The sequence below is a fragment of the Vidua macroura genome, chromosome 3, assembly GCF_024509145.1.
Source record: "Vidua macroura isolate BioBank_ID:100142 chromosome 3, ASM2450914v1, whole genome shotgun sequence".
NCBI classification, from domain to species: Eukaryota; Metazoa; Chordata; class Aves; order Passeriformes; family Viduidae; genus Vidua; species Vidua macroura.
In genome coordinates, this window is record NC_071573.1 from 22,060,330 (window position 1) to 22,087,936 (window position 27,607).

At 41.8% G+C, this 27,607-nt stretch overlaps 1 protein-coding gene across 1 annotated transcript in view; it reads left to right on the forward strand.

Moving 5' to 3' along the window:
- The window catches only part of AIDA (axin interactor, dorsalization associated), a 28,892-nt gene extending 1,753 nt beyond the window's left edge, over positions 1-27,139 (forward strand). The window contains exons 2-10 of the mRNA XM_053972793.1: positions 2,110-2,179; positions 8,785-8,838; positions 10,809-10,863; positions 16,241-16,304; positions 16,762-16,868; positions 20,700-20,822; positions 22,984-23,106; positions 23,548-23,665; positions 24,546-27,139. Of these exons, the coding sequence (XP_053828768.1) occupies positions 2,110-2,179; positions 8,785-8,838; positions 10,809-10,863; positions 16,241-16,304; positions 16,762-16,868; positions 20,700-20,822; positions 22,984-23,106; positions 23,548-23,665; positions 24,546-24,642 (811 nt within the window). The 3' untranslated portion in view covers positions 24,643-27,139. The remainder of the gene's footprint in view (positions 1-2,109; positions 2,180-8,784; positions 8,839-10,808; positions 10,864-16,240; positions 16,305-16,761; positions 16,869-20,699; positions 20,823-22,983; positions 23,107-23,547; positions 23,666-24,545) is intronic.
- Positions 27,140-27,607: the final 468 nt, after the last annotated feature.

Consider the following 27,607-nt stretch of genomic DNA (forward strand, 5'->3'; position numbering starts at 1 on the left):
GCTCTTATCAGTGAGTTTCTACCAAATACTTGTCAGTAGATGAACTCTGTGGTCTGAGGAGTGAGTAGAAAGTAGAGAGAAGATAAGAGATTACAGGGAGATATTTCCTAGGGAGGAACAAAACCTTTTCTTCTTCATCCTGTATCTTTAGCAGGTAAATTAATAACCGTATCAAGCTGTAGGATAGAAGTTGCAAACAAGCAGCACAGGGCAAGATACAGAGCTGTAGTTGTAGAGAGACTTTGCAGGATGGGTTTATGGTGTTGTCTTCTCAAAGACACCCTGAGATGGGAAGAACATGTGTGGTGCAGCTCATGTCCAGGTGCTGTGAACTACCAACACAGTCTGTGCTGATCCACACAAGCATCCTGGAGAGAAGCTGCTTACACTGAGCTTGCTGGTGCTGAGAAAGCTTGGATTTGGGAAAAATCTAAGTCCTGATGGCTGCTGATGCAAAGCACAATTATGTACCTCCAGTGTCCATCTGCTCAGGTCTTCATGTTACACCTAGAAGTACAAGAAGCTTGGTACAAAGATTGGCCCTCAGTCATTTGGGTGATTATTCATGCAGGAACCCTTCGAACTGTCAGCAGTGGCTTCCCTGTTCAATGTCCCCATTGTGGAACTTGGTCTCATCCAACTTTGAACGAGCTTCCAGGGGAATGCCAGATGCATTTATTTGGATTAGGGTGGATTTTTTTGTATTAGTGACAAATGGAAAGAGGGTTATGTTAGTGATGCTTGCAGAAATGTTAATGCTGTGATGCTGCCTGTTCTGGGTGGCATATTGCTGCTATGGTGATCTGTTTTCTTAAATCATTACTTTAAAATGCCCTTTCTCTGTGTCCTGTGTATCATAGGGCAGGGCAGTAGGCAAGGAGTGTACTTTTGGGTTCAAGTATGTTTATGCTTTTTGTCTTTTCTCAGCCCCAATCTTTCAACATTTTTGAAATGGGACAATACCACCAAGTTGTGCAGTTACCTCATCCTGTTTGGTTGTGTTTTTCCTGGTAAGAGTTAAAAGCTGAATTAAGAGTTAAGTGGCCTCAATCAGTATGGGCATTTTTTCAGAGCTTATTTTGAGGAAAAGCAAAGAAATTGAATTCTGATTTTTGTTCCTGCCACAGGCTTTGACAACAATCTGTTCTGCTGCATGTATCTTGGTATATATATTTTATAAACCTCTCCTAAAGCTAGGCCAATGCCCACAGCAGTGGTGGAGAGAAGCAGAGTCCCTTTCACAGTGCAAACTTGTGAGGTTCGAGGAGGAAGCCTGTTGTGATGTCCCTGGGTTTCCCCTCAACCCCTGTTCTCCCTCTCCCTCTGCTTGTAAAAAAATTATTTACAGGGAATGGCAACAATTGCCCAGAGGTTTTGCTTGTTTAATGTTCTCCTTCCTCCTGGGACGGAAACTGTAACTCTTCCCATAGCTTCCCTCCAGCTTCCTTTCGCTTTCTCGAGCTGTTTGCTTACTGTTACTTTCCAAACCCCCTGGTACTCCTGCCTTGGTGATGACAAGGGGTGGGGTTTGTGCTCCGCCTGTGATGCTGACAGGCACAAATGTGAGCGGATCCACCCCGGCAGCCTGGGCCAAGCCGCCCTGTGCCTGGCTTCCAGTGCTGGGAGAGCGTGTGCCACGGCTTAGGGTGCCCCCACCCGAGCTCCCCAGCATCTTGCTTGCCTCAGCCTCTCCCTGGGAAATGCGCGTGGGATTGCACCACAGTGGGTCTTCACAGGGGCTGTGGAGAGAGGGTTTGTTATTATAAAAGAAGGGGATTGTGAGAGGAAGAAGGTCAGTGCTTGTGAAAGGGGCTGTTGGCTATAAGGACCCTCTTACCTGTTCTCCCTTCATGAGGCATTGGTCTTTTCTGCCTGATGTAGTTGCACACTTTGTCCACCTTCTGGGTTTTTTTCTTAAGTATGAACTACCATGGCTATAGAAAACTTTGTTTCAAAAGACAAAAACAAAGCAAAAACACAACAGCAAAACCAACCCAAACCTCTTTGGAGCAGCGGTCTGTGAAGCTTCTGGCTGACACATTTTCTGGAGCTGGGGTGTGTGTGTTTGTGTTGTGTTCCCACTTTACAGTTTTCCTTTCCCCCATCCAGATTAGCCAGGCACCTCCAGAAAGAGGCACAGTCTCAGCACAACAACTCGGAATTCACAGAAGATCAAAAGGTGAGTACCGCTGTTTGCTCAGGCAAGGAGCTTGACTCATAGATGTTGATGTGTGTTATGTTTTTTTATCTTGCAGGCCAGAGCCTTATGAGACCTTTTTTCCTCCCTCAATATACACAAACAGCAACAGAGCCCAGCGTGGTTAAAACGGTTGCTGTTGTTAGATGTGAGGGATGCTCTGCTGTGCTATTGAATGTCAGGCATGCTGGCCAGTGTCTTTCATAACCTGGGTGTTTCGGTTTGTTTTGTTTTTTTTTTTTTTTTTTGAGCAATGTTTGATAACTTGCTTATTCAACATTAGCACAATTTATGTCTTGAGTTCTGAATACAAAACATCTTGAACTGCAGACATTGAGGGTGTGTGAGGGGGATGAAAGCTTAACATGTAACACCTGACAGGGAAGGGTCCTGGCAGAATATTCCCTAGCAGCCTCTTAGAATGTTATTTGTTTAAATTCTTTCAAAATATTGAAATTACTTTACTCCTCCCTCTCTCCCCTCAGTTGAAAAGGCTGCTTCTTGTCTCAGCAACATACTACTGCAGCTCTGTGATGGGATTTAGGTGGATTCATGCACTCAAGCATTTACTGCAAAATAAAATCTTTTGAGATATGAGGGCCTATTAAATTTCCTTGTCTTCTATAACGACATGTTTTTCTTAGGAATAAAAAACTAGAGACGTGTATTTCCAGATTTCCGTGTCATAAAATCACTTGTTTGAGCAATGGTGTTACCTGAACATTATTTGCTAGCTCAGAGTCTCACCAATAGTAATAGTTAAGTCCTGAAAACAGGTGCTGGCTACAGAAATTCAAGATGAACTTCATGTTTGTGAAGAAACTCAAAGAAATACACCTTTACATAGACTGAGAGAGGTTTGTAGCTGTTTCCTCTATGTGTACCAATATGAAAAGCAAAGACCTGGTCTTCCATGTTCTACTTACCTTCCGCAAAGATGATAATGCTCATGATTGCCTTAAACAGGGCCACAATTTTGGAGAAGAATTTGGTCCACTTTTCCTGATTTGTAAGCCATGAGAGCCTTGTTAATGTTGGACAGCTGTTTATTCCTTGAATGCTTCTGCTCTCCCTCTCTTGCTGGTAGCTTTCTCCATCATTCTCAGCTAGAGTCATCTTTACTGCATGTTTCCCCTCTGTGGAGACTTTTGAAAATGTAGTTACTTCATGAAGGCGAAGCTGTTAATCTCACTTCTGGAGACATCATCTCCTGTGAGTATGGGAACCAGAACCACACAGGGCTTTGCCTCCAGATGTTCCCTGAGTCTTATGAAAAGGACCTTGGACCAGATTGTGGAAGTGAATGAGGTCAGCCATGAGGGAAGGCCTGGGGGGCTCAGGAAGTGGAGATAACTGACCTCAGATGTTTCATGCACAAGTGCTGTCATGTCTTAAGGCAACAGTCTTCTGAAAAGAAAAAAAGTAACGGGTGGTGGTTTTACATCCTAGCAGAGTGATACCCTTTTCTAAAGCTGATATAATTTATAAAAGTGGATAGCATTTTTATCACTTGCTGGTTTTTGCAGATCATTGCATGGCTGATGCACTGAATCTTTGAGTCTGTTTATCAAATAGCAGTGCCTGTTTCATTAGCCACATGCACAAAGCATTTCCCCAACATTTTGTTGAAAGAACACTTTATCTCTTCTTCCATGAGGAATGCTAGTCACAAAAAAAAAAAAATAAAATTGTGAGTAGAGTCTTGCTGTTGCTTAAAAAAAGCACTTAAAACTCTGCACAGCAAAATCTTTGATGTAAAGCTCCTTGCTGTGCTTGTCTTCTCTATTTCTGCAGAAGCTCAGCCAGTATATCATCTAGTGATTATGACTAATTACTGTCATCACTATATCATTCACATGGCATGTGGCTGGAGGGCTTGGTGTATGCTGGGTTTGCAAACAGTTTGATTAAATAGAATTTCCCACTGCCCTTCTAAAAATCAGCTACAAATCAGTTACTTACTCAGCTGTTCTCCTGACAGTGCACCCACCAGCATGCTCTTTATTCCTGGTTCCCAAAAATATCTTTCCCTAATATCTTGACTTTCTGAGGCTCTGTATGTTACATAAGAATTACTTTTTTTCTTTTTTTTTTCTTTTTTTTTTCCTTTTTTTTTCTTTTTTTTCTTTTTTTTCTTTTTTTCTTTTTTTTTTCTTTTTTTTTCTTTTTTTTCTTTTTTTTTTCTTTTTTTTTCTTTTTTTTTTTTTTTAACTGTGGAAGAATCTGTAACCTTCAGGGTTTGCTTATCTGATGTCACTGGCCAAGGCTACATGCAGAATTTCGTAGATTGAAAGGCTATGAAGCTAATTATGATTTCCACTTGCTTAATCTACCCTCATTGCAGTTTTTTTGTAGATTTTCAGTCAGGCATTTTCCAAAGGACCATACATACTGCTGAGAATTGTTGTGAGGCTGTCATTTCTTGACCTACCCTGTGGGGGGAAGGTGGATTTCAGCAGTGATTCCTCTGTAGCAAGGAGATGCTACTTTCTTTACAGCTGCAGGGAAAGGACTAGACTAGGTTCAAATCCTCATCCCTATCTGCCTGTATGAACGTCTACCACATTTGGGGTTATTTCATGCATCACAGGTGGTGTTACAGTGCAGATATGACCACACAAAAATTGATTGTGTGTTACTTGTTAATGTAATCATACAATCTATTAATCTAAGAACACCTGACAGATACCACCAGTTTCTCTCCTGGTCATACTGTGAGGCAGTTATCATTTATCTTCTAATACATGTATTGTTTATGGTAAGAATTATGGTAAGAATAAGTCTTTTAAATAGTCATATCTCCCATTTTTGTTCCTAAAGAATCAGTTTTGAAACACTGTATGCTACTTGCCTTGATAGAGCAGACTACAGTTCACTCCTGTATTTACAAATTGTGATGCATTGTCATCTTATAACTATTGCTGGACATAATTCTGAATTTTTCGTTCTCTGTCTTGATTTGGGTAATTGACAGTGCTGGACTCTTCATTAGTGATTGTGAATTTTATTGAAGAATTTCTCTGCAGATCCTGTAAACAGCAAATCATTGTGTTTAGTCTCCCTTCAACAGCTATAAAGAGGCTGTGTAACAGTTTTATCACCTAGAGTCAGCATGTGTGGAATACTAAGAGATACAGCTACTGGTGAATTTACCTCAGTCTTAACATTTTTGAATACTGCTATTCATTGTTTTACTTCCATTCTCTAAAACTCCCATCTTCATTCATGATTAGCCACTGTGTTTTGTGATAGGAATTGTTCCAGTTAGGTTTGTTTGGCTGTGTCTGTCAGCTTGCCTCCAGCTACAGTTACTCTCACCCAGTTCTCTGTGCAATTAATGTGACCTTTAAAGCCCTCTTCCAACCACAGTTGTTGCTTCTTGTGTAACTGTTTTTGTGCTAGGCTGAGTTCTCGTCAGTGTTAGAAAATCCTGCTTTTGAAGCAATGATAACTTGCTGAAATACGAGCACTGTTGAACAGTCTTAGCATGATTCATTAAACTACTGGTCTTCTAACAGCCTAAACTCTGGTTAAAGCCAAGCTCTGCTCTGGCTCTGTGTTTGTGCAAACATCTTTGCCTGCATTACAGTTAGCACAGTCATTACTCACACAACTCCTCTGAAGAAACCTTGACTACGAGATGAACTGACTTTTCCCTATTCTAATCATGAGTTTACATAAAACTGAATCTAAACTATTTTAAACTAGCTAAGTTAATTATAGCTTCAGCCTTTCTAATGAGATGCAGAATGTTTTCCCTGCTTCAAAAAAGAGCCTTTGCATGGGATAGTTGCAGCTGAAAATGATAGCAGTGTTTAGCTGCATTTTTAACTTTTGGGTTGGGTGTGGTCCCTTAAAAAAATAGTTATGAATAATGCCTGCTGGGAGCTTGCCATATTTCAATAGATTCCATATAAAACCTATTCTTTACTATTTTAAGACTCCCAAACTCTCTTAAATTAATCTGTTTCTAGAGCCATTATTGCCCTTCAGCCCCCAGGACACACATTTTGTATTGCTCTTTGTTCTGTGAGGGGGTTCCTAGTTCGGGCAGTTTTCAGAACACACAATTATGAATCTGCAGGATAGGGAATAGTGGAGTTGTTGAATTTACTAGTGAATTGACAAAGGAGATAGGGGCTGAGCAGTGCTTCTGCGACTTCATTTATGGTGTGGGCTTAACAAGAGACCAGGAGGGGCAGAGCCAGGTGAAAATCTGTTTACGTGTTCTAAGTTCTGTGGTGGGGCATGGAGACAGTGTGCTATGTGCTGGTACCCTGAAAATTCATATCCCTCTTTCTGTTGTGCAAGTGGAGGAGTTTTGATGCTCTTTTCTCAGCAGTCAACACCCAAACCATTGGAACAGCTGGACTTTTGCAAATGCTGGAGCTGTAGTCAAACCTCAGAGATTCCCCTCCCTTCCCTAGGGAACCTTCGGACTCCTTTTTTTTACCCATTTCACACCTTCCTCTTTAAGAATCTACCTTTGCAAATATATTTTTCCAGATGTTCACAAATAGAAAAAGGAATTCCTTTTGTTACACTGCAGCTGATTAGATGACTGTAGTGTGCTCTCATTCTAGGCACTGAGAACCTGCTTCTGCAGTACTACTTGGTGTCCTCCCACCCAGCCTAGCAGTACATGTAAACAAATCCACAACACCCACGTATGTAGTGTGGGTCTGAAAGTCTCAAAGGGAACTCAGGACTCCGTGTGCTCTTTTCTATTTCCAAATACCTGTGTTTTTTCAAGCTGTGCTGGAGATCCAGTCATGGGTCTCTGTTGTATAGCAGAATTTATTTTGGGGCGGAGGGAGTTTGTTGACTGAACAATGTGTCCTGTGTTAATAGGCATCACTCGCTGCTTTCTGGGAAGGTGCTCAGAAGAACTAAAATTTTTGAAAGACTGCCATACAATGGACAGTAATAAAAATTATGAAGATGTAAAGTCCAGCCTAGTGCCATGTTGTAGCAATGTTAAGGGGAGATGCCAGCTGGCGAGAAATGGCTTCAAAAACTTTGATGAGCCTGTGGTGGCAGATGAAAATCAGATATCTGAGGCTTTTGCACATTCCAGCTATTGGGTCTGCCCTTGAAGTATTGATGTATGACCTACTTATGATTCAGATCCTGAACTCTTTCAACTTTCTGTGTGTCCTAAGGTGAACTGAAACTGCAGTCACTTAGTTTGTTGAAATTACTGGGGACCTAGGAGCAGATTGAGAAGGATTTGTGACATCACTTTGCAGGAGAGCCAGAACAGGTGATGGGGGAGGCACCTTTGAAAGCATGCATAGTTTTTATCTGCTGTTACCAATCTCTTGGAGTCCAAAAAATATAACCCTCCTTTTGGACTTGACTGACATGGCATAGCTTGCCCTGTGCCCATACTCTTGAAGATCTTTGATGCTAGAGTTGTGTTTTTGGAAATCTTTTCCTCCCCTTGCATCCACCTTGTGGAGAAGCTGTTTTTATACTGCCTGATTTTAAAAAAGAGAATGAGTTACAGGTGTGTATTTCACTTTAGTCTTCCTTCTGGGGGGAAATTAAATTTGAAAGTAAACCTCTCTTCTTTGTTGTTTCATTGTTGCTGGTTTTCTTGCCCTATAAACGTTCCACAGAGTATTTTGAGTTTATATCTGGCACTTATTTCTGCACATCATCTGAGTTTTTCTTCACAAAAAGGTTTTAGTCAATGAACAAACTTGTGCTGGTCATGAAAAATACACTGGGCAGTTGTGTCCTCTTGATGTCACTAATGGAAGTCTTAACTCCCCCTTTCAGCTGGTAGTAACAGAAACTAATGTGACTTGCTGGAGCCTCTTACTTTGTGAGACATAAAAGCTTAAAATTGTCTTCAAAGGAAGACTTCTTGCAGTGGGCTATTCTGAACCCTTCCCTCTCTTCTGCAGTTAATTACTTCACAGTTCTGCTCACAGATATTTTAGATTGCTTACAAGTTTGAATTCAGGCGTATATTCCATGATTCACTCAGAGTTTAAATCTCTTAAAATCACAAAAATAGTTTAAAAAATATTCCACCTTTAGACTTCCTCTCCCACCAAAACCCACAGGAGTGGGCTGTGTTTTTTTTAGGGCTGAGATACTGGGCTGCTGTAATATCTGATGGGGGTGGACTCGGTCTGCTGAAGTTGGGAGCCTGGTAGAGGAGCTGTAGGCCTGGCTCCTAAAAGGGCAAATCGGCACAAACCACTCAGGTTCTCAGGAGGCAATACACTGCTTGGCTTGGATTTTTTTTTCAGTTCCCTATCACCTGAGAGCAGTTGAGTTTATAAACAGTTTATGATGTGGTAGGCATTATTACAGTTTCTGTGTAGTGAATGACCCCCATCTGTGTTGTTGGGCTGTGGGAGGGGAGTTAAGTGGCAGATGTCTTTCATCTATTGTGCTTTCAGCAAATCCTGCTTGTCTGTAAAAAAGGCTTCTGATGCTCAATGGTCTGGTACTGAACAATAGACCTGAAATCTGTGCAAAAAAAAAAAAGCAACTGTTTGTGTTTGCATTCTTTAAGTGTGTCAATCTGGACAAATACAGTTTCAATATTAAATTTTTTTTTTCCCTTTCAGAAAACCATAGCTAAAATTGCAACATGCTTGGAACTAAGGAGTGCAGCTTTACAGGTATAGCTCTTTTTCCTATTGACTTCATACTTTACCAGCAGGTAACTGTAGAGCTTTTTAGAACTCATTTACTGTCTTCAGAAATACCCAAACTTCTGAAAATGCTGTGAACACTTGGAATTTCCAGGCTGTTGTCATTATGGCCCAGGTGACTGCCTTGAGAAAGACCACAAGTGCTTATATGAACATTTTTTTAGTGCTTGTACAGGAATTTAGCTTCACATTTTGTGTCTTTGGTTCTTTGCTTCATTTTCATCCTTCAGAACTGTTTTGTTTCTCTTCCTAACCTGTGTGTAAGGTTAAAAAGATCACTAGAATGACCCTTAGACTTATTCAGCTACTTCACAAATCATAATAGACCACAAAGAAGAATGTGTGTGTAGAATAAAAATTACTTTTTAGCAGTCATGAAAACTGGCAGTGCTCTAGGAAAATGTGGGAAAACAATAATTGGTAAACTACTCCTTGGGCTTTTTTTCTGGACTGAAAGTAGATGTCATGGGAGTGGATATTGTTTTTTCTCAGCACATGCTTATCCCCAAAACAAAAAACAAGTGAGAGAAGTTTCCAAAAGACCATGAATGGGGAAGGGATAAATCAATGGCTGGGTTAATGAATTACCTCTTTGCCAAGAAAGAGTGATGACAGGCAAATTTTGCATCAAGTTACTCCCAGCAGCACTACCAAGTACTTCATGTTGCTGGACAAAGTGCTGCTTTCAGTTGTCTGAAAGGCTGGGATACAGCATGCTGGACTCATGAGGTGAGGGCTGACCAATCACGAGGCTGTGTAGAATTTGAAGAATTATTTTGTTACCTCTGCCTGTCATTCTGTTTTGATCTAACCTGGGGTGTTTGAAGAGTGTTGCATTTGCTTGGAGTCACAGTGACTTTGAGGAGAGCCTGCATGTTCCACTATGGAACAGCTTTGTGGGTCAGGTCACATCTGGGAGCAGAAGCTGCAGCCATGTCATAACCTGCCAAGCTGGAGAGATGATGTTATGCAAGAACAGCCTTCCTTGCTGTTGATTCCCCAGCAGTAAGTCAAGGATTTTACAACCTTTTGAGAGGGTACAAGAACTTTTTGCCCACTTCACTTTGGAGAGGTTATGCAGTTAAAGTTTGGAGAGGTTAAAGCAGTTAGTGAGTGTGCTCACCTCTTCCCACTCTCCTAACACTTAAGGGTATAGCTGCTTGAGTTTCCTTACACAGTCTTGACAGAAGGTCCCTATTCACTCTTGGACAAAATCAAGTAAAAAATCTCATTGGACCTTAAATGTTGAAAACAATGGGCAATCTTAAGGGATGCCAAGGGTGCAATGACATAATAGGTAAGACCTGACCATCTACTCAGAAGAGAATGTCCAGTATCAATCCTCTTCTTTCCACTTCTTTTTATGCCAGCTCTGCCACTTGTCTCAGAATAAACTAACCTTACCAAACTGTTGGTGAGCTACCTCAGAATAAAAAATTAAGAACTTCTCTGTTGAGTTAGTAAGTCAAATAGGCTTACTGAGACCTGTACATGTATGCCACAGACAGAGGAGGAAACCATCATCAGAGCTGGAGAAAAGAAAGATGGGAATTCCTCTTCTATTTTCAGTGAGTTCTTGACTGAGTTTTGTCAAGCTTATCCTGTGTACTGTAATTTCTGCCAGTGTCACAATGTTGGACATGTGTCTTGAAATGTGAATATTCCTGTGTGCAGTAAGGAAGAATTTGCAACTAGTTGATTTAAAAATATTTATCTTTCATTAGAACTTGGAATATTGGATAAGTTTGTTCTTAATAAGTGGGAAGTAACGTAGTCTCTGCCTCACCTGTGAACCTGCCTTTTGTTGGGGAGATTTTTTGGGGGGATGTAGCTTTGTAGTAACTTGGTGTGCTTGAACAAAGAAAGCACCTTGCATGCTTATTCTGAGATGAGGAAGGTGCATCTGAAGATCTGACTCTTTCTTTGTACTGTTCTAGTCCACCCAGTCGCAGGATGAGTTTAAGCTTGAGGATCTGAAGAAGTTGGAACCAAGTAAGTGGTATCTTTGTGTTTTGAGTGCCATTTATCATGACAGGAAGACATGACAGCAGCAGAAATACTGACTAACCACACTGCAGTTCAACAGTGATGCTGGGTTTAGGTGCTTATTCCAAATGTCTGTTACCACACGGACAAAACTCGATGTGTATTAAGGAATGTAATGTGAGTAATTTAAAAGTACAGTAACCCAAATGTTTCAGATAATATATTCATCTTCATTTTCAAATAAGCAATTTGGGTGCTGCTAATTTTTGCACAAAATAGTATTTTAAGCTATCAGTAGTACATGATATAATTTACCTGCACATTTCTTATTTGAACTGTATTTCACCACTTTGTGGTCTTTCTTCTTGCAGCATGACATTTATTTTTTCTTCTGAAAATATTTAACTTGTGCTCATGGTAGCCAATCACCTATCACCTCCCACTGTAATGCTACCAGACCAGCGAAGTTGAGAGTCAAAGTGAGGATGTGAGTCAGTCTTTGAAGGATTTTGTGTGATGTTGTTGTTTTTTCCCAACTGATCCTGGGTCAGGTCTTGGTATGTCAATCCAGAAATAACTTTTTCTTATAGGAAGCATCTATTTATCTGCTTCATTTTCCTTCCTGCAACACTGGCTGCTTTGTTCTCAAAGCATCCTTATGATTAGAGCTTCCACATCTAAGCAGTATTATCCTGAATGTTAATGTTTCTGCAATTCTCAGGGAACAGGAAACGTAGAAGAGCTTCTTTCACACTGACTGAAGTTGGTTTTATTTTGCTTATGACACAATTTTAACATTAAGCAGCATGTTGGGGATAAATATGATGGGTAGGCAAGTGTTTCCCCTTCATGGGTAGGCTGAGCTTCTTTGCACAGGGTCCTACAGGGGAGCTTGTTAAGAAGTGAGCTAAGCTTCCTAATATCTCTACCAAAACATAGAGTCCAAATGCTTTTGAACTGCTCCCTGAAAGTACAAAGTGAAGCTGTGTTACAAAACTGCTGGGTCTTATGTGTGAAGACCATAACTCAGGAAAGGGTTTAACTGTGTGTTGGAATATTCGGTCTTCCTCACTCTACATGTTGCATGTCTGGCCTCTGAATTCTCTGACTTGGGATTTTTCTGCTGTTCTCTGTTTACAGAGTATTTAAAACGTCATAATCATTGAATGACTGTGGATTTTAGACTCCATTGTGCAAATGCCCTGTGAGTGACTGAATGATGGAAGAGAGACTGGAATCTTATCCAAAATTTCAATTATGGTGCAACTGTCCTGTTGCTTATCTTGCCCTCCATCACAGAATTGATGTTTAGCTGTCAATAAAACTGCTCAGCAGCGTGAAGTGCATTCAACCCACACCTCATACAACAAGCAACTCTATTAAAACTGAGGAAGAGTGTGTGGCCATCAGTTTTCAAATACACTGAGTTATTTTCCTTGGAGGAGAATGGGTGCTTCTACAATAACAATTGAACATTGATGTTTCTAATGCTGCTGTCTTACTGGGATGGTTCGGGCCTCTTTCTCTCTGAATTGTGCCTTTGTTTTGTGGTTTTTAAGTGTATCTTGAATAGCGTAAATTTTAATCAGGCCAATACCAGCCATTTCATAAAATGCAATGTGAAGTGTTTTAATTCACATGTTGTCAATTTTCTTTTGCATCCCATCAGAAAAACCTAAAAAAAATCTGGGCTGGCAATGCAAATAAGTGATTCCTTTGTTAGGTCAAGCCATTCCATTAGGGTGGAACAAAAACAGCTATTCATACAAAACAGCTATTCACACAATTTGGCTTGTTTTAATTACTTTTGTGCCTGAAGCTGTCAGAATGGTTTTGGTGTTGTTATAACAACCAGGGCCCTTAGATTTACTTTTTTCTTAATCTTGTGCTGTTGAGTTCTAACTTTTCCTACTTGAGCTTGCATTTCATGCAGATTGGAAAGTGAAGCAGTTGTCTACTTCTGTTTGTTTATAGGATTTGTCACTGAATAGTTTGTGCTGGAATAATGCTACAGGAGGTTCCATACATACAAATAGTTCTTTTGAGGCTGTGCTGTGTGAAGTCATTGTTAACACACTGGATCTCAAATCTATTTCTTTGTGGAAGCTTATACCAGTGTTAGAATGCACAGTACAAATGGATGGGCTAGGGCATCCCTTGTGCCTGGCTGATAATTATAGGACAAGTGGATACTGGGTTGTACTTGGGAGCATGGTGTCTGAATTATTTTATTTTGTTTATTAAAAAAAAATAGGTATCAGAAAAAATCACTGTCACAGAAAATTTAAATCAATCTTTACCAAGTTAATGTGTCCTGATCTTCTGGCTTATTTTGATAACTTCTTTTGAAATCTTTCAAGAAAGAGCCAACTGCTGATAAAATCAGACTATGAGGATGGTGAAGGGCCTCGAGGAGCAGCCTTGTGAGCAGTGGCTGAGGTCACTTCATCTGTTCAGGCTGGAGGAGACTGAGGGGAGACCTTATTGCAGTTACAACTTCTGTGAGGGGCAGAGGAGGGGCAAGCACCGATCTCTGCTCTGTGATGACAGTGACAGGACCTGAGGGAATGGCCTGAAGTTGTCAGGGGAGGTTTAGGTTGGAGATCAGGAAAAGGTGCTACACCCAGAGGGTGGTTGGGCACTGGAACAGGATCCCCAGGGAAGTGGTCACAGCACCTGCCCAATAGAGTTCAAGAAGTGCTGGGACAATGCTCTCAGGCTCATGGTGTGATCCTTGGGGTGTTCTGTACAGAGCCAGGAGCTGGACTGTGATGATCCTTGAGGGTCCATTCCAACTCAGGAGATTCTGTGATTCTATGCAAATCAAAGTGACACTGTCCAAAGTCACTAAAGGAAAGGCAACTTCTGCACAAGAGCCTGCAGAACACTATTTTAAAAAGATTTCTGCAGCACAGATGGAGGCCATGATACTGGTATGTACACATTAGTTGCAGTTGTGGAGAATTTTCTGGGAATCACATTCTCAAGCAGAGAGGGAAGGGCTTTTTTTCCCAGAGGTGAATTGTATTTTTGAAAATGAAACAGAGATCTAAAAAAGCCCAAACCAACTTTTTAAAGCTTGGATGTCTTACACAGCATTACAAGGGAGAGTCCTGTTCGTATTAACCTAATTTTTTTTCCTGTGATCTGGTATTTTTATTTGAATCAACTGAAGCTCACACTTGTTGCAGATGCAAAGAGGATTTTCCTTTTCCTCAAAGTTTTATTGCTTACCTTTTTCTCAGTGGCTTTCAATAAGTATTTCACCAGGCTGAGTGTGGTGTACCTGTTGCTTATCCTGTTGATCTTTAAAGGAGCACTTAAATTGCTGTGTTACAGCTTTGCAAAATTATTTGCCATTGGTGGCGAGACAAGAACTGAAAGCTTTTTAAAAACTTGAGCCACATCTCTGTGCAGAAAAAGGCAAGAGGTTCTGCTTCTGAGCTGAACATTCAGCACCACATTTGTTCCTGGCTGGACAGGGGTGCTCAGCCTCAGGCAGCAGCAGTAGGATTTCAGGCGCTGTAGAACTGTTTGCCTCTTGCCTGGGCTCATGTCAGTAGAGCTCTTTCAGCCCTCTAGTGATACCTGAAGTGGATTAGGAGGAGGGTTTTTTGCTTGTAAGGGGACCTGGTTACTAGAAGAGAGGAGTTTAGCACTTACGAACCTTTGGAAAGTGGGAGGAGAGCTACTGTGATGCCTGTCTCTTCTGTTTAATCTGTAAGAGATCTCACTTCGCTGAGGTTTTCCTCCTGGGATAGTTTCACTTTCTATTTCTGATGTGATGTATCTCTCTGAGAGCTGGGGAATTCTGAGAAGAATAAAAATCCCCTTCTTTTCCTGAATCTCAGCAGCACTGGAAGGTGACTGCTGTTCATCAGCTGCTTTTTTGGTGGGAAGTGGCTGTGATTCTTCAGATTCATGTTGAGATCTGCATTACTGGTCCCTCAGAGCAGAAGTCTTTGGAGAGAGAGATGTGGCATCAGTTTTGTCTCTCATCAAAGCTCTGACTGAAGGCACTTTAAACCTTTCTCTGTATTTATGTATTGTGACTGGCTGGGATCAGGCACTGATTAACCTCTCATGTCATAGCACAGAAATCAGAAAAAAATCAGTATGAGTAAAGACTGGAAAGACTTTTTGGTTTCTTTATAGTTTCCCAGAGGGATAATTTATTTTTAGAGCATTCAGATGGTGTCTGGTAAGCTAATGCAGGAGCCCAGGCTGGGTGATGTGAAGGCAGACAGGGAAGCTCCCCTGCACTGGCTGAGTTGTAGTGTGCTCAGGGGGCCTGGCAATGGCTTCTTAAGTATAACTGGTATTTAAGTACCTCTTGGTATTTGTGTAATCTGAACGTTGTTTGAAAAGAGTTTTGTTCTCATTCAGTAGTCCTAAGGGGAGAATTCCTCTGCTCTGAGAGCATTTATGGTGAAGTGAAGCTCTGTGAGAGGAGTCAGGAGTTTTTTCTCTATGCTCCCCCTACCAGTCTGGGATATTCATTGTCTGGTAGGAGTGTGCCTCTCCCTGCAGGTGTCCTCTGTAAATTTTTAGGCCTTTTAGCCATCATGAAACGATTATTTCTTTCACATGTTTTTGGAAGTTTCTCTTTCACTGATAGTTGTGTTGGGCATGGCTAAAGTTGGGATTACTAAAATGTGAGTAAATTTCCAATATAAACGGCAAAGCCATTCTCCATGAAATTTTGAAAGTATAGACGATGTCTCTGGGGCTTGGTGGCCAGATATTGTACTTTATCTCTCCTGAATTTCACCAATCTGCCCAGACATATGAAGGCAGATAGAAAGAAAACACAAACAAAGCCACCACACCACCAAACAAAACCCCCAAACCACATAACTGAACAAAGAGAAAATCTCACCAAAGCTTTGTGCTAGCAGCACACTTGGTCTTCCATGGTGGCTGCCTGAATGTGCACCCACATGTGTCTGCTCTGAAGATCTCAGTCTGTTTGGAGCTGATGCCAATAACAAGGAGCTGTTTGGAGATGTTGCCAGTAACACCACCACCCTGTTCTCAATTGCTACCAAAGATTGCTACCCTCACCCTGGGAGCTGTAGCTTTTTCTCTTGAAGATTTTGGTTATTGCCACATTTATCTTCTCTGTCTGTGTGTGTGTGGTAGTAGTAATCTTGTACTGCAGTTGCAGTACATCTGTCTGAATGTTATAGTGATATAGCTTTGATCATAGTTGTGCTGGTGTTTAAAATATGAGAGAAGAGGGGTGTTTTTTGTATGATCTGATTATTTTTAAAATATTATTATTTATGTGTTAAGATGCTGTCAGAATGGACATAGCTGTGCAAAGCAGTAGAATTTATGCTGGTTTATGAGTATGGATTTTTATTTTTTCCCTTCTCTGCAGTCTTAAAGAATATCCTCACTTACAATAAGGAGTTCCCCTTTGATGTTCAGCCTGTCCCACTCAGGTAAGAGAGAACTTCATGCACATCACTTCATGTACAGATATGTTCCTGAATGGGAATACTGCCTGGACCTGCTGTGTATCTGAAACATGTTTCTAGAGCCATCTGCTTGCCAGACTGCTTTGTGTAAACTGGTTAATAAAAGAACTTTGGAATTCTGTTTGTCTAGGTACCACTGAAAATCAATACCATACTTTTGGTAAAATCAGTACTTGGCACATCCCTACATCTCTCTGAAATTTCCAGTATTGTCTCCTGGCTTTAGGCTCTGTGCTTTGTATTGGTCTGAGCTCCTGCAATCTCTGTCAAAGTTTGTAGGTAGAGGTAGAAGTTAAGAAGTATGAAATGACATGAAAGAGTGTTGTCCATGCTCAGGACATGCTCAGGTGCTGGCTTGTGAATTGACAAGCCAGGTGATGAGTAAGTGTTGGTCTCATTTCTTCTTTCTTCTGTTTTACAGGAAGATTTTAGCACCTGGAGAAGAGGAACACTTGGAGTTTGAGGAGGATGATGAGGAAGGAGGAGCTGGAGCAGGGTCTCCAAACTCTTTTCCTGCTAGAGTTCCAGGTAGGGACACTAGCCTTGCCATGCCAGCCTCTGTAGCATCTCTGAGCTCTGGCTCTACAAAGCTTCTTTTTCCACCTGTGATTTGAAAAGTTTGGGTGGGAAGCTACAGGCTCATGTAAACCAACTCTAATGCTGAACTGGAGAACCACAAGGGTGGCCAGTGAACTTTTTTTCCAACAAACAATATCTTACTGTGAAACAGTTGTGTGGAGAAACTGTGAGGCTGGTACCATCTACCTCAAATAATTAGCCTTTAATCCTGACTCAGTGTTTTCATCCTGGTGCACTTTAACTATGTGAAGCATATGTGTTCAAATGTAAATTGTGGCAACGTTTCTCCTGCAAGGAGCAGCACATCTTCCTAGAGATGTGAGAAGTTGTTGCTGCTTATTTTTGTGTTGCATTGTTTGGTGAGACAGTGGCTTAGAGTGAAGCCAGGCTGTGAGAGGAGAAAGAAGGGGTTTTGATTTTCATAGCTGAACTCCTTGTCCATGTCAAAGCACTTTGTAGAACTGGATATACCAACAGATTCTAGAGAAGATCTTCCTGTAGCTTCAGGTTTTGACAATTTAAATGTTGTAACAGAGGTTCTTTAGGTTCCTGGTGTAATTTCTTTGCAGAAAAAACAAGTTTCTAGTTTCAGAGCCGGCTGGCAAACTTTCTATTTCAGGAATGAGATAACAAGTAAGGAAACCAATAATGATCAGAAGAGCTGGGGTGTTGCATTACTTATGCCTGGAGAAAACAGATGATATTCAGATGTGATCCCAAGCACAGTGCTGAATATGACCCCTGCAGGCTGACCTGATGTGGACGTGCACAGCCTACAGCTGTTCATGCCAAGCTCCCAATAAGGCTGTAATATATTGTGATATTGATTGCTGACATTTGCTGTCTCAATCCTTGTTATTCACCATGATAAATCTGTTTATGGAGATGCCTTCTGTCTGTCCCAAGTATAGCAGGAAGTCTCAGACAAAAGCACTTTGCAGCCCTGGGGTGAGCCTTATGAGTAAAGTGAACTTTCCCTATCCGACATTGACAGAGTTGTGTTGCGCTCCTTGCTTTGATGTGCCTTTAATCCATAGTGTGTGACTGTACTGTCTAACTGACCATGGTCTTGTCTTCTCCATGCATGGCTTCATCGTTATCACATTGTTTCATTCATCTAACCCAGGAGCCAACAAAAGTACGAGAACCTTTTAGTATGTACAGTAATTTTTGTGCTCGCATTCATGGTCTTCTTCATCCAGCTCTTAGTGCCAATCCTCACAACACAATTTTTGGTAACAGTCACAATACTGGGCACCTATCTGTTGGTCTTCATTTGCCTTCAGTATGGAGAAAAGGGAAGGTCATGTTTGTTGATTCAAACAGCTCTCTAGAGGTCCTGCTGTACTAATGAAGAGGTTCTGGGTTGTGGTGTAGCCAAGGGTAGGTGTAGCTGGATTTTATTTATTGGAATACACATTTTATGGCAAATCTTACACAAAGAGTATTTGTGTAGTTAGACTTCTGTGCTGTGTGGAGCTGACCAATGGCTTGCTACCTCTAACAGCAGAGGTTTCCTGCCTTTCTCCTGGTTGTATATGACTTTATTCCAATGCTGTGCTCTTCTGTGAGCCATTTTACTTTGTGAGCCCAGTAGAAGACTTAGCACTTTTTTCCCCTTTCTCTGAACTGGGATTTGGGAGGAGAGAGCCTGAATGCCTGTGTCTTGGCGGCAGTGGGCTGCTGGGCTGGCTCGCTGTCTGTCCCTGAAACTCACTAAGAGGAGGACATGTCCTTCATTTGCAGATGCTCCCATTGCCCTCTGGCAGAGATTCCCTGTGGTTGTGTCTGGAGTGGCTGCAGCTTTCTCCTGAAAGGCCTCAGTGTGAGCCTGCTCAGGGGCCCAGGCCATGGTGGCTGACAGGGGGGTGGTGCCCAGCCCAGGAAAGCTGTACCATGGAGAGGGCATTGCCACCTACTCTGGCTGCAGAGGCTCCAGCACAGGCCTGCCTGGGGCTGTAGCTCATGTGAGACAGGTTACAGTCAGCTGCTCTAGTCCACTGCTGGCTTGGCTGTTCTTCCTGCTAGGGCAAGAAGGAAACAGTGTTCCTTGGATACTCTCTGTCCTACTGTTCTCTTGTTTCCTGGAAGTGAGTTTGACCCTTCTGTCCACTGCAACTCTGCAATTTCACACATTCTGGAAAGCATTCTTCAAGAACAGAATAATTTCTCCTAAGCCAGATTTTTTATAATAAACACCAGGCTGAGGCATCTTTCAGGTGATTTTTCTATCTAGTGGATGGAATGATGGACAAAGCTGAAGGCTGCAGTTATTCCTGGCTCTTGGGGGCTATGCTGCTTTTAGGAGACAACTGACATACGGTGGAGCAAAGGTTTGTGCCAAAGAGAAGGCTTGCTTCTGCCTTCATTTAGATTAAAATAAGAACTCTATATTTGAACATCTCTTCAGGAAAGAAACAGAAAGATTAACTACAGCGTGAGCTGCTTTGCAGAAATGAAGGCTCTCTACTAAGTTTGCTCTCTTAACATTTCTCCCACTGCAGTCAGAAGCCTTTCCCTTTGCTCAGAACACTGGGCTGAGCTCTGCTGTGCTGTGCTGGGAGGTGCAGACATGGTGCTTTGGAGGCCCTGAGTCTCCTCAGGACAGGCAATACAGAAACACACAGCATCAGAGATGGAAATTCAAGTCTTGCACATGATTCTGAGAGAGGGATTGGATGCAAGAATGCTCATGAAATCTTGCTGAAGTTATGCCTGTAGTTCTCAGAGCAGAATGCAAGGTCCCTCTTGCAAAGCCAATCTCTCATAAGACAAAATCTTTGTGGTTCCACAGCTCCTCAAGCAGATGAGAGGAAAAAATGTGTCAAGAAAAAAACCTGTATTGGACTTATCAAAGGAAATTATTACATTCTTTAGATATCAAGCCTTAGGATAACTTCTTTTTTTTTTCATTAGAAAACCAAAACTGTAACTCAAACTTGCTTATGAGCCTGAGTATTTTCTATCCTGGTGCTTGTTTATCCAGTAGGGGAGAGGGGATTGAAGTGTACCAGTTTTTTGCAAAATTCAGCATGAAGTAACCTACTCCATGTTTGATGACAGAATATCATGACTGCTAGTGAGTTTGAACAGTCTGGACAGCTGCACTGTCTTCCTCAGCACTGTGAGGATTCATTTAAAGTGACCACCAAGTTTTGATGCTAAATATTCTTAATGCAGAGCTGGGGACTCCTTCCTTTAGGCAGAAGGGAACTTGGGGGATGCAAACACTTACTTTTTTTCCCCCCTTTAAGTAGAGATCAGTAACACCTACTTAAGAATCAATTTTCTGGTTCCCTTATGTTCTGTGTGATTTGCAGCAATGCCGTTTTCCTCCTTAATCTCCCAGTCTAAATGTTCAACGTGAAGCCAGGTCATGTTCAGTGGGGTTGGACTCCTGATCAAGTGTCTAAACCTCCTGCAACTGCAGATTGCATCCAGCCTCCCAAATTTAATCCTCAAAAATGCTATCAAGTGACTTCCATGAATGGTTATTCTGCATGAAGGCAAGAAATAACACTTTAAACAATGCTCCCCTCTATTCTTATGGCATTAGTTTTTTATCAGTTGATTTGACTTGAGGCAGTCCTGGGTTTTTTCTGAGGGGCTTTGAAATTTGTCAAAGGATGTTGTGTGTCTATGCACAGACATTCCCGTAGTGGTGTGAACTACTGGGATAGGAATCTTTGGAGTTTGAGCCCCCATGAGAGAAGATGGGACAAGCGAGACCTCTGCTGTGAGATGACACTAAGGGTTAATAATATGCTTTACTCTTTCCAGGTACTTTATTGCCCAGATTGCCATCTGAACCCGGGATGACGTTACTCACCATCAACATAGAGAAAATTGGTCTGAAAGATGCTGGGCAGTGCATTGATCCTTACATCACAGTCAGTGTAAAGGGTAATGATTTCTGTTCTGCCTCCTCAGTGCTGCTTTGGAGAGAGTGCATTTTCTGAAAGCTCTATTGATTTTTCAGCCTGCTGGGAAAAACATTCATTGGCACTTCTATTGTGGATGTAGGGCTTCTGCTTTAATCAAGGGTGGGAAAATTCTATATTTGACAGCTGCTGGGAGGTGAATATCTGCAGGATGCACTTCTCTCTGTGCACTCAGGGTTGGCTTGTCCATGCTGAGAGCTGAGTGACTTTGCCCTCCTTCTCCATCACGACTTCTACAGCTGACTCTTAGGTACAGATCTGCTTGGACTGTGTGCACTCCCCACACATACTGGTCTCTGGGCTTTCTGGAGGTGAAGAACCACAGCCCACTGACTCCATTCTTGCCCTCTCATTAAATTAATTTTGTAGTAATACAAATATAGTCTTACCAGGGCTTGAGGTTTAGAGGGATGGGGATGAAGCTGGGAAACAAAACTTGGAAGTGAAATAAAATAAAAAATGTGTTAGCCTGGCTAGTGAAATGCTTCATACAAAGCCTGGTGGGCTGAAAGCCTCTGGAAGAACCTATCTGTCAGTCCAGGAGAGGCAACATTAGGATTTCTCTGTTTCAGGTGGTAACATAATTGGTATCTTTTGAGGCTAAGATTTTTGATATTCACACTCTTTCTAGTGTAGTCTATCTCCCATTTTGCACTTCTTAGCAGGAAGGTCCTATAGTCAAAAGCTGCTTACCCTTGCCTTGTATTCTGCTTTACTTCAGCTTCTCTTTACAGTCTTTGTAGGCAGATGATTTTTTTTTGTTGTTTATCATGTAAAAGTCTGTAGCTGAGCCTCTTGTTATTTTCAGTTGTGATAATGACCTTGTATGTGTCCTCTTGAGATGTGCTATTGGATACTAAATGTAGGGATGAAACACTTGTTAGATGTGTGATCAGTGCTTCTTCCACCAGACGTCCTCTGGCAGGAGGAAGTTTCACAGCATCAAATATCCCTTTAATACCTACCAGGGCTTGTAAAGCAAACATCCCTTGTTCCTTGCCACTGAAGTGTTTGTCTTACTGCTAAAACTGCTGCTGTAGCTCTCATTTCCCTTCTGGAGCTAAGGGAGACTCTGTATTGCTGGGCTTGCTTTCCCAACAAGTCTCTGTTAACATGATGCTCCCTGTTTCCAAACTCATTTACCTATAAATGGTGGCTGCCAAGTAATGAGGTAGAAAATAGGATCAAAAAGTGAGTGTGTGGGCAGGGTATGGCTGAGTCTGCTAATGGTGTCTTTTGGTACTTTTATTTTCCAAGATTTTTGGCCAGGCAAAGTAACTCTGAAGACTCATTTTGTCACTTTTAGGAGTCTGAAGACACTTAGTAGCTGGTTTCCTTGGTTTTAAACCAAGCTGCTCTTCTGCAGGTTTGGAGAGAGGTTTGTTCCTGATGCAGCATTGGCAATCCCAGCCCATGTCATGGATGACGGGAATCACTGGTGCTCCAGGGCCTCAGCCTGCGCTACAAGCACAACATGTGCACTCCATACCTGTAATCTTAGCAACTTGCTCTGCCAGAGGGAAAGGGATTTGAGAATGAGAGGAAAGACAGAGGACAAATGTACCCCTGCAAAGAGCAGAGGTTTAGTGAGAAACAATATTGGCTGTGCCAGGGCAGCAAAACCAGGGCCTGGTGTTGAGAGCTGGAGTCCAACCCACAGCCCTGCAATGCCTCTGTGGAAAATCCAAGAGGAATAATGCTTGTTGTGTCTAGGGACAAAGCAGGGCACACACAGGATGTGTGAGCTGTGCCCTGCAGACCCTGTGTGGAGGGCAGTCTTTGGTGTGTATCCCACTTGGGCTGGAGCTCTGCTGGAGTCCTGTGTGCACAGGGAATTGAATCTTTTGCTGACAGCAGAAAGAAATGCACTCTTAAAAATAAAAAGATAATTCCAATTTTTTATCTGATATATTGCTAGAACTTTAGCTGCTTTCATGTTGTACTCAAAAAGAAAATTAACTGCTTGTGATGGGGTATGATTGCCCCTTTTTTAAGTTTTGTGGAACCATCCAGGTGCGGATTAATTTTTTGTGGCAGGATTAGGAGAGACTTATAAATCTCTTAAAGCTGAGTCTTGAAGTCTGAGAAGCTTCTGCTATTCTCATGCTGTTTCTTTCCTGCAGATTTGAATGGGATAGATCTGACTCCTGTGCAAGATACTCCTGTGGCTTTGAGGAAAGAGGACACATATGTCCATTTTAATGTGGACATTGAGATTCAGAAACACATTGAAAGACTAACAAAAGGTATGTGGTACCAGGGACCAGAAACAGGGCCCAGGAGCTTTGGGAGCACAGACACTGGGCTGCTCCTGAGCTGCTGCTGCAGGGCTCAAGATCCAGACAAGGATAAAAATAGACCTTTGCATCCTGTCCCTTTCAAATTGGTCATTGGAATGGCTCGCAGGCAAGGGAGAAATGAAAAGAGATAAAAACGGAGCAGTCTGCTCTGCTACACAGCTGCTTTATCACCTGCTTAGTCATTGGTACCTAGGTGTGAGCAATGGAGTGAAGAGTTTGAATTCTTGAGTGTGATGAGCATTGTAAGAACACTGTGTAGCTTTTGAGTAAATAACAGAAGTGTGGGAGATAATTCCCTTCAATTTAAGTAGAGCAACTTAATGGCAGATAAGTTTTCAGATAACTCTTAGCCATAATTGCTAACTTTTCTATTCATTTTCCCTATAGGTGCAGCTATTTTCTTTGAATTCAAACACTACAAGCCTAAGAAAAAGTTTACTAGCACCAAGTGCTTTGCTTTCATGGAGATGGATGAAATTAAACCTGGGGCAATTGTTATAGAACTGTAAGTGATTCACAGTTATGGACGACAATGACAGAGGAAATGAACCAGCCTTCAGTTACAATGTGTGGCTTGTTGTATTAAGGAAGGTTTCTTGTACTCAATAGATTGACTTCCATAAGGAGTATTTTATTTTCAATAAAGAGGGGAAGATAAAATGCTTTTAGGCAAGTAAGATGGTTAGAGACTCTTCTCAGAAACTAGACCAGTTTCCAAATAAAATGCTGGTGTTTGTAATTTAATTTTGTATAAATTTAATGAAGTCTGTAGGGGAGATTTTAATTTGGAGCTTAGCCTGACTGTCAGATCAGCTATAGTTAAAAAAATAATCAACTCAGTCTTTTGGTACAGAACTTCTGCAAAGGAAATATGATTTGAGGCATGAGATACCAATTTGCAATTAACTTTGTGAACACTTCAAAGCAGTATTGAGTGGTTGTGGTGTGCATCCTCTCCTTGCTGAGTGGCTGAAGGTCTGAGGGAGGGGTTTGAGAATTGGGGTTTGTATTCTTTATTCAAGAAGAAGGTGAATCTTGCAATTCTTGAAAGAGTGCTTAGTCTGTGCAAGCTGAAGTACTTCTGAAGTACTGAGTTACTGATACTGGGTCTCTTCTACAATCCAGAGTATTATGTTGGGAATCTCCTTACAAAAATATTACGTTCACTTACATACTGAAATTTTTCTTCTGTAAAAACAATCATCCAGAGAAAATATCATTTCTTCCTGTAAACCTACTCATTACTGTTGCTTACAGCAAGCCTTGTCAGATGTATTTAAAAGGTGAGAGTAATAAGATCTGTACAGGATGAGCTTTCTAGTTTGCTTTTCATCTTCCTGCACAGCCATTAGCACTTGGATTAATGCACTTTCTTGTGGTTACAGGTACAAAAAACCCACTGACTTTAAAAGGAAGAAATTGCAACTGTTGACCAAGAAACCACTTTACCTTCACCTCCATCAAACATTGCACAAGGAATGACCCCAGTTGTGAGACCTCTGTGAACTGAACCACAAGTCCTGGTAGCTGTGTAGTAGCCTTAGGCTCTGAGGGGCGGGAAGATGACTCTGTTCATGCCAGTAGGTCACACGAGACCATCACCCACTGCACAGCACTACTTCAGGGGCAGGGACAAGCCCACCATGCAAGTGCAAGATTTTTTTCAGTAACTTCCAGCTACAGGTTTTTCCAAGAGCCCTGATATAGGTTGACTGCTTTTCCTAAGTTTGCTGTTCATCACTTTCTATCTTTAACTGTTCTTCTCCTTTTGTCTCAAGCTCCCCCTGAGGATGGAGAGTGCCCCTTTGCCAAACCTGCAGCAATAAAGATGTGGCAGGCCTACTAACTGTTTACACTGCTGTGCTATTGTAGTTCCTCTCATCTGCATTTCAGAGTCCTCTGGAGGGGTCAGGATGACAGAAGACTGGGAGAAGGATGAAGTGGGCTGGGAAGGAGCTTGAGGTACTGCAAGTGCTTTAAAGTGAGGGAGCAGAGGATGCAGGTCAGATGGGTGGCCACGAGTCGCTGTGGTCAGGTCAGGAGGAGGACAACTGCAGATGAGAACACTGAACTATGATTGAACAGTTTTGAATACATGTTACAATCTTTTCAGTCATTGTTACTCCCTAATAGAGCTATTCTTTTCTGTATTCTTTTCTGTATCTTGTCACAGAGTGGTTTGCAAAGGTGGGTGGGGGATAAAGAGGCCTTTTCCAGGGCTTTGTCCTGGTGGCAGTGGGCGTTTTGCTACTTCAGTGACAGCAGAAGTGTCAATTTTCCAAAGCTTTGTATAAAGTAGGTTTGGCTAGCAGGCTGACCCACCTTCTACATGAAACTGCTGTTCTTATGGAAACTGATTGTATGCAGTTTTCTGCATATTTTGTGCAAGTCTGGAAACTTACTCAAAAAAATACCTTTTTATGTAAGTAGATAGGATTATCATTTATTTTCTGTATTTTTTATTTGGTGCATAATAAGCTGCAGGACATTGGCTTATTATGACACACTTGCATTCACCTTTTGACCTGAAAAAGTGAAAGAAGTAGAACCCAGTCACATCCTTCATCTATTTCTGTGGATATTTAATACGATACTTTATGGTTTGATAAGCTTCTTGCATATCTAACTAGTGCCTGAATACTCTGCTATGCTAACTAAAGACCCAGCTCCCAAAATAGTGTCAATTATTTTAAACAGCCTGGATGTAGGTGTATCATCCATTCCTCTTTTCTGTCACCTCAACCCAAGGTGTTACATCATGTGTTAAGGGAAGGGATGTTACTTTTCCTCATGCTGTCTGTCTGTCTCTACTTAGCTGTTCAGCATTTTGGCTTTACCATATTGATTAGGATAAAAAGCTGGTTTTGAATGTCCTAATCTTCTTGCCTTTCTTTGCTCTGGTATAACTAGGGATGACATTTAGGTGTTACAACAAAAGTCAGCAACACTTTCTCAAATTCCACTGCTGGTTAGAGGGGAAAAAGGGCAGTTGAATTGTCCTGTTTATGGATCTTTGCGATATCCCACTGGTTTTAAAGCTCATGGGTGACCATCAAGATATCCCTGTGAGTTATGGAAACGCCTCTGAATGCAGCATTCTGGACACCAGACTGAAGGAGGATACCTACACTGCTAAAAACCAAATACAAATCATCCTCTGAACTCTGCAAAAGGACAGAGCAAAGCTTTAGTAGTTCTCTGAGCTCGGCCCATTTACCTGTCCCTGGCTGGCTCAGGACTTGTTCTGACCAAGGAATTGCAGGATCTGAGTGTCCATGAAAGGTGGAAGGGCTGGTTCTGGAGTTTGGTCCGGCTCTGCCATCCAGGGTAAGCACTGCAGTTGGGGGTATGTGTGTCCAAGGTGAATGCTGGTGCATCCAGAGAGAGATTCCATACAACTTTTGTTACTGTTAGCTGGGATGGGCAAGGGAGGAGACACTGAGTATCACAAAGGCTTGTATGGAGAAGGAAAGATCCTGGACTTTGAGAACTTGACTTTTAATCATGGATGTTCATCAATATGTGTATCATCAGCCACCCTGCAAACTGAAATACTGTCCCTTGAAGTACAAACCCATCGTTTCTGCTGCTTACCTGGACCCTTCCCCAGCTTGTAGATGTCTGTATTAATGCCAGATATATGAAATGTCAACTTTGAAGTATTTTTGTTAAATACACAAGTAGAGCTTTGTATTTAACTGATTGTGAATTAATATCTGTTGAGTGTGAAACACAATTTTTAAAGTTGCTTCTATCCCTTGCCTTTTTTCTGTGAACTGTCTCAGTGCCAGGATTGCTGCTGCACATACCACAGGCTTTAGGATTGTTTTATGCTTCAGTGATGTTCCAGCTTGTCTTTCACCTGAAATCTAAAGCTTTGCTCTTGTACTGTAAGAATGTAACACCTAGATGGCGACTTTAATGGCTGCTTGTACTCTGGCAGTAAAGCTGTAATGGCCTCCCAGTAGGGTTTTCTTTATTATTCTGCATTGTTTTCCTTTTTTCCTCCCTCAGGCTGCCTTTTGGACAGTGCACTTGTGAGAAATCTTACTCACCGAGACAGGCAAAAGCCTGCTATTCCAAATGTTTGCACTAACACTTGAACTGCCAGTGTAGGGCGTATTTTGAAAGTTATTCAGTGATGGTAGCTGCAGTAGATGGGTACATGGTTTACATAGTCCCACTCTGCTTTACAGAAAGCTACTTTCTTTTCCTGATGGAAATAAAAAAGGCTCTCCAACTCCAGCCTTCCTTTTAAAGAAGATGAATTGCTCTTAACCCTGAGGAAGATGAAAACTCAGCTCTCAAACTTCACTTGATGCTGCGAGGTGCTCTTGAAAGCAGAAAGCAATTATGGAAGTTCTAAATTTCTCTAATGGAGAGGCACTGTGGAAACACAGGTCAACTCCACAACCTCATCAAGGTTTCCAACTCTGGAAGCTGTATC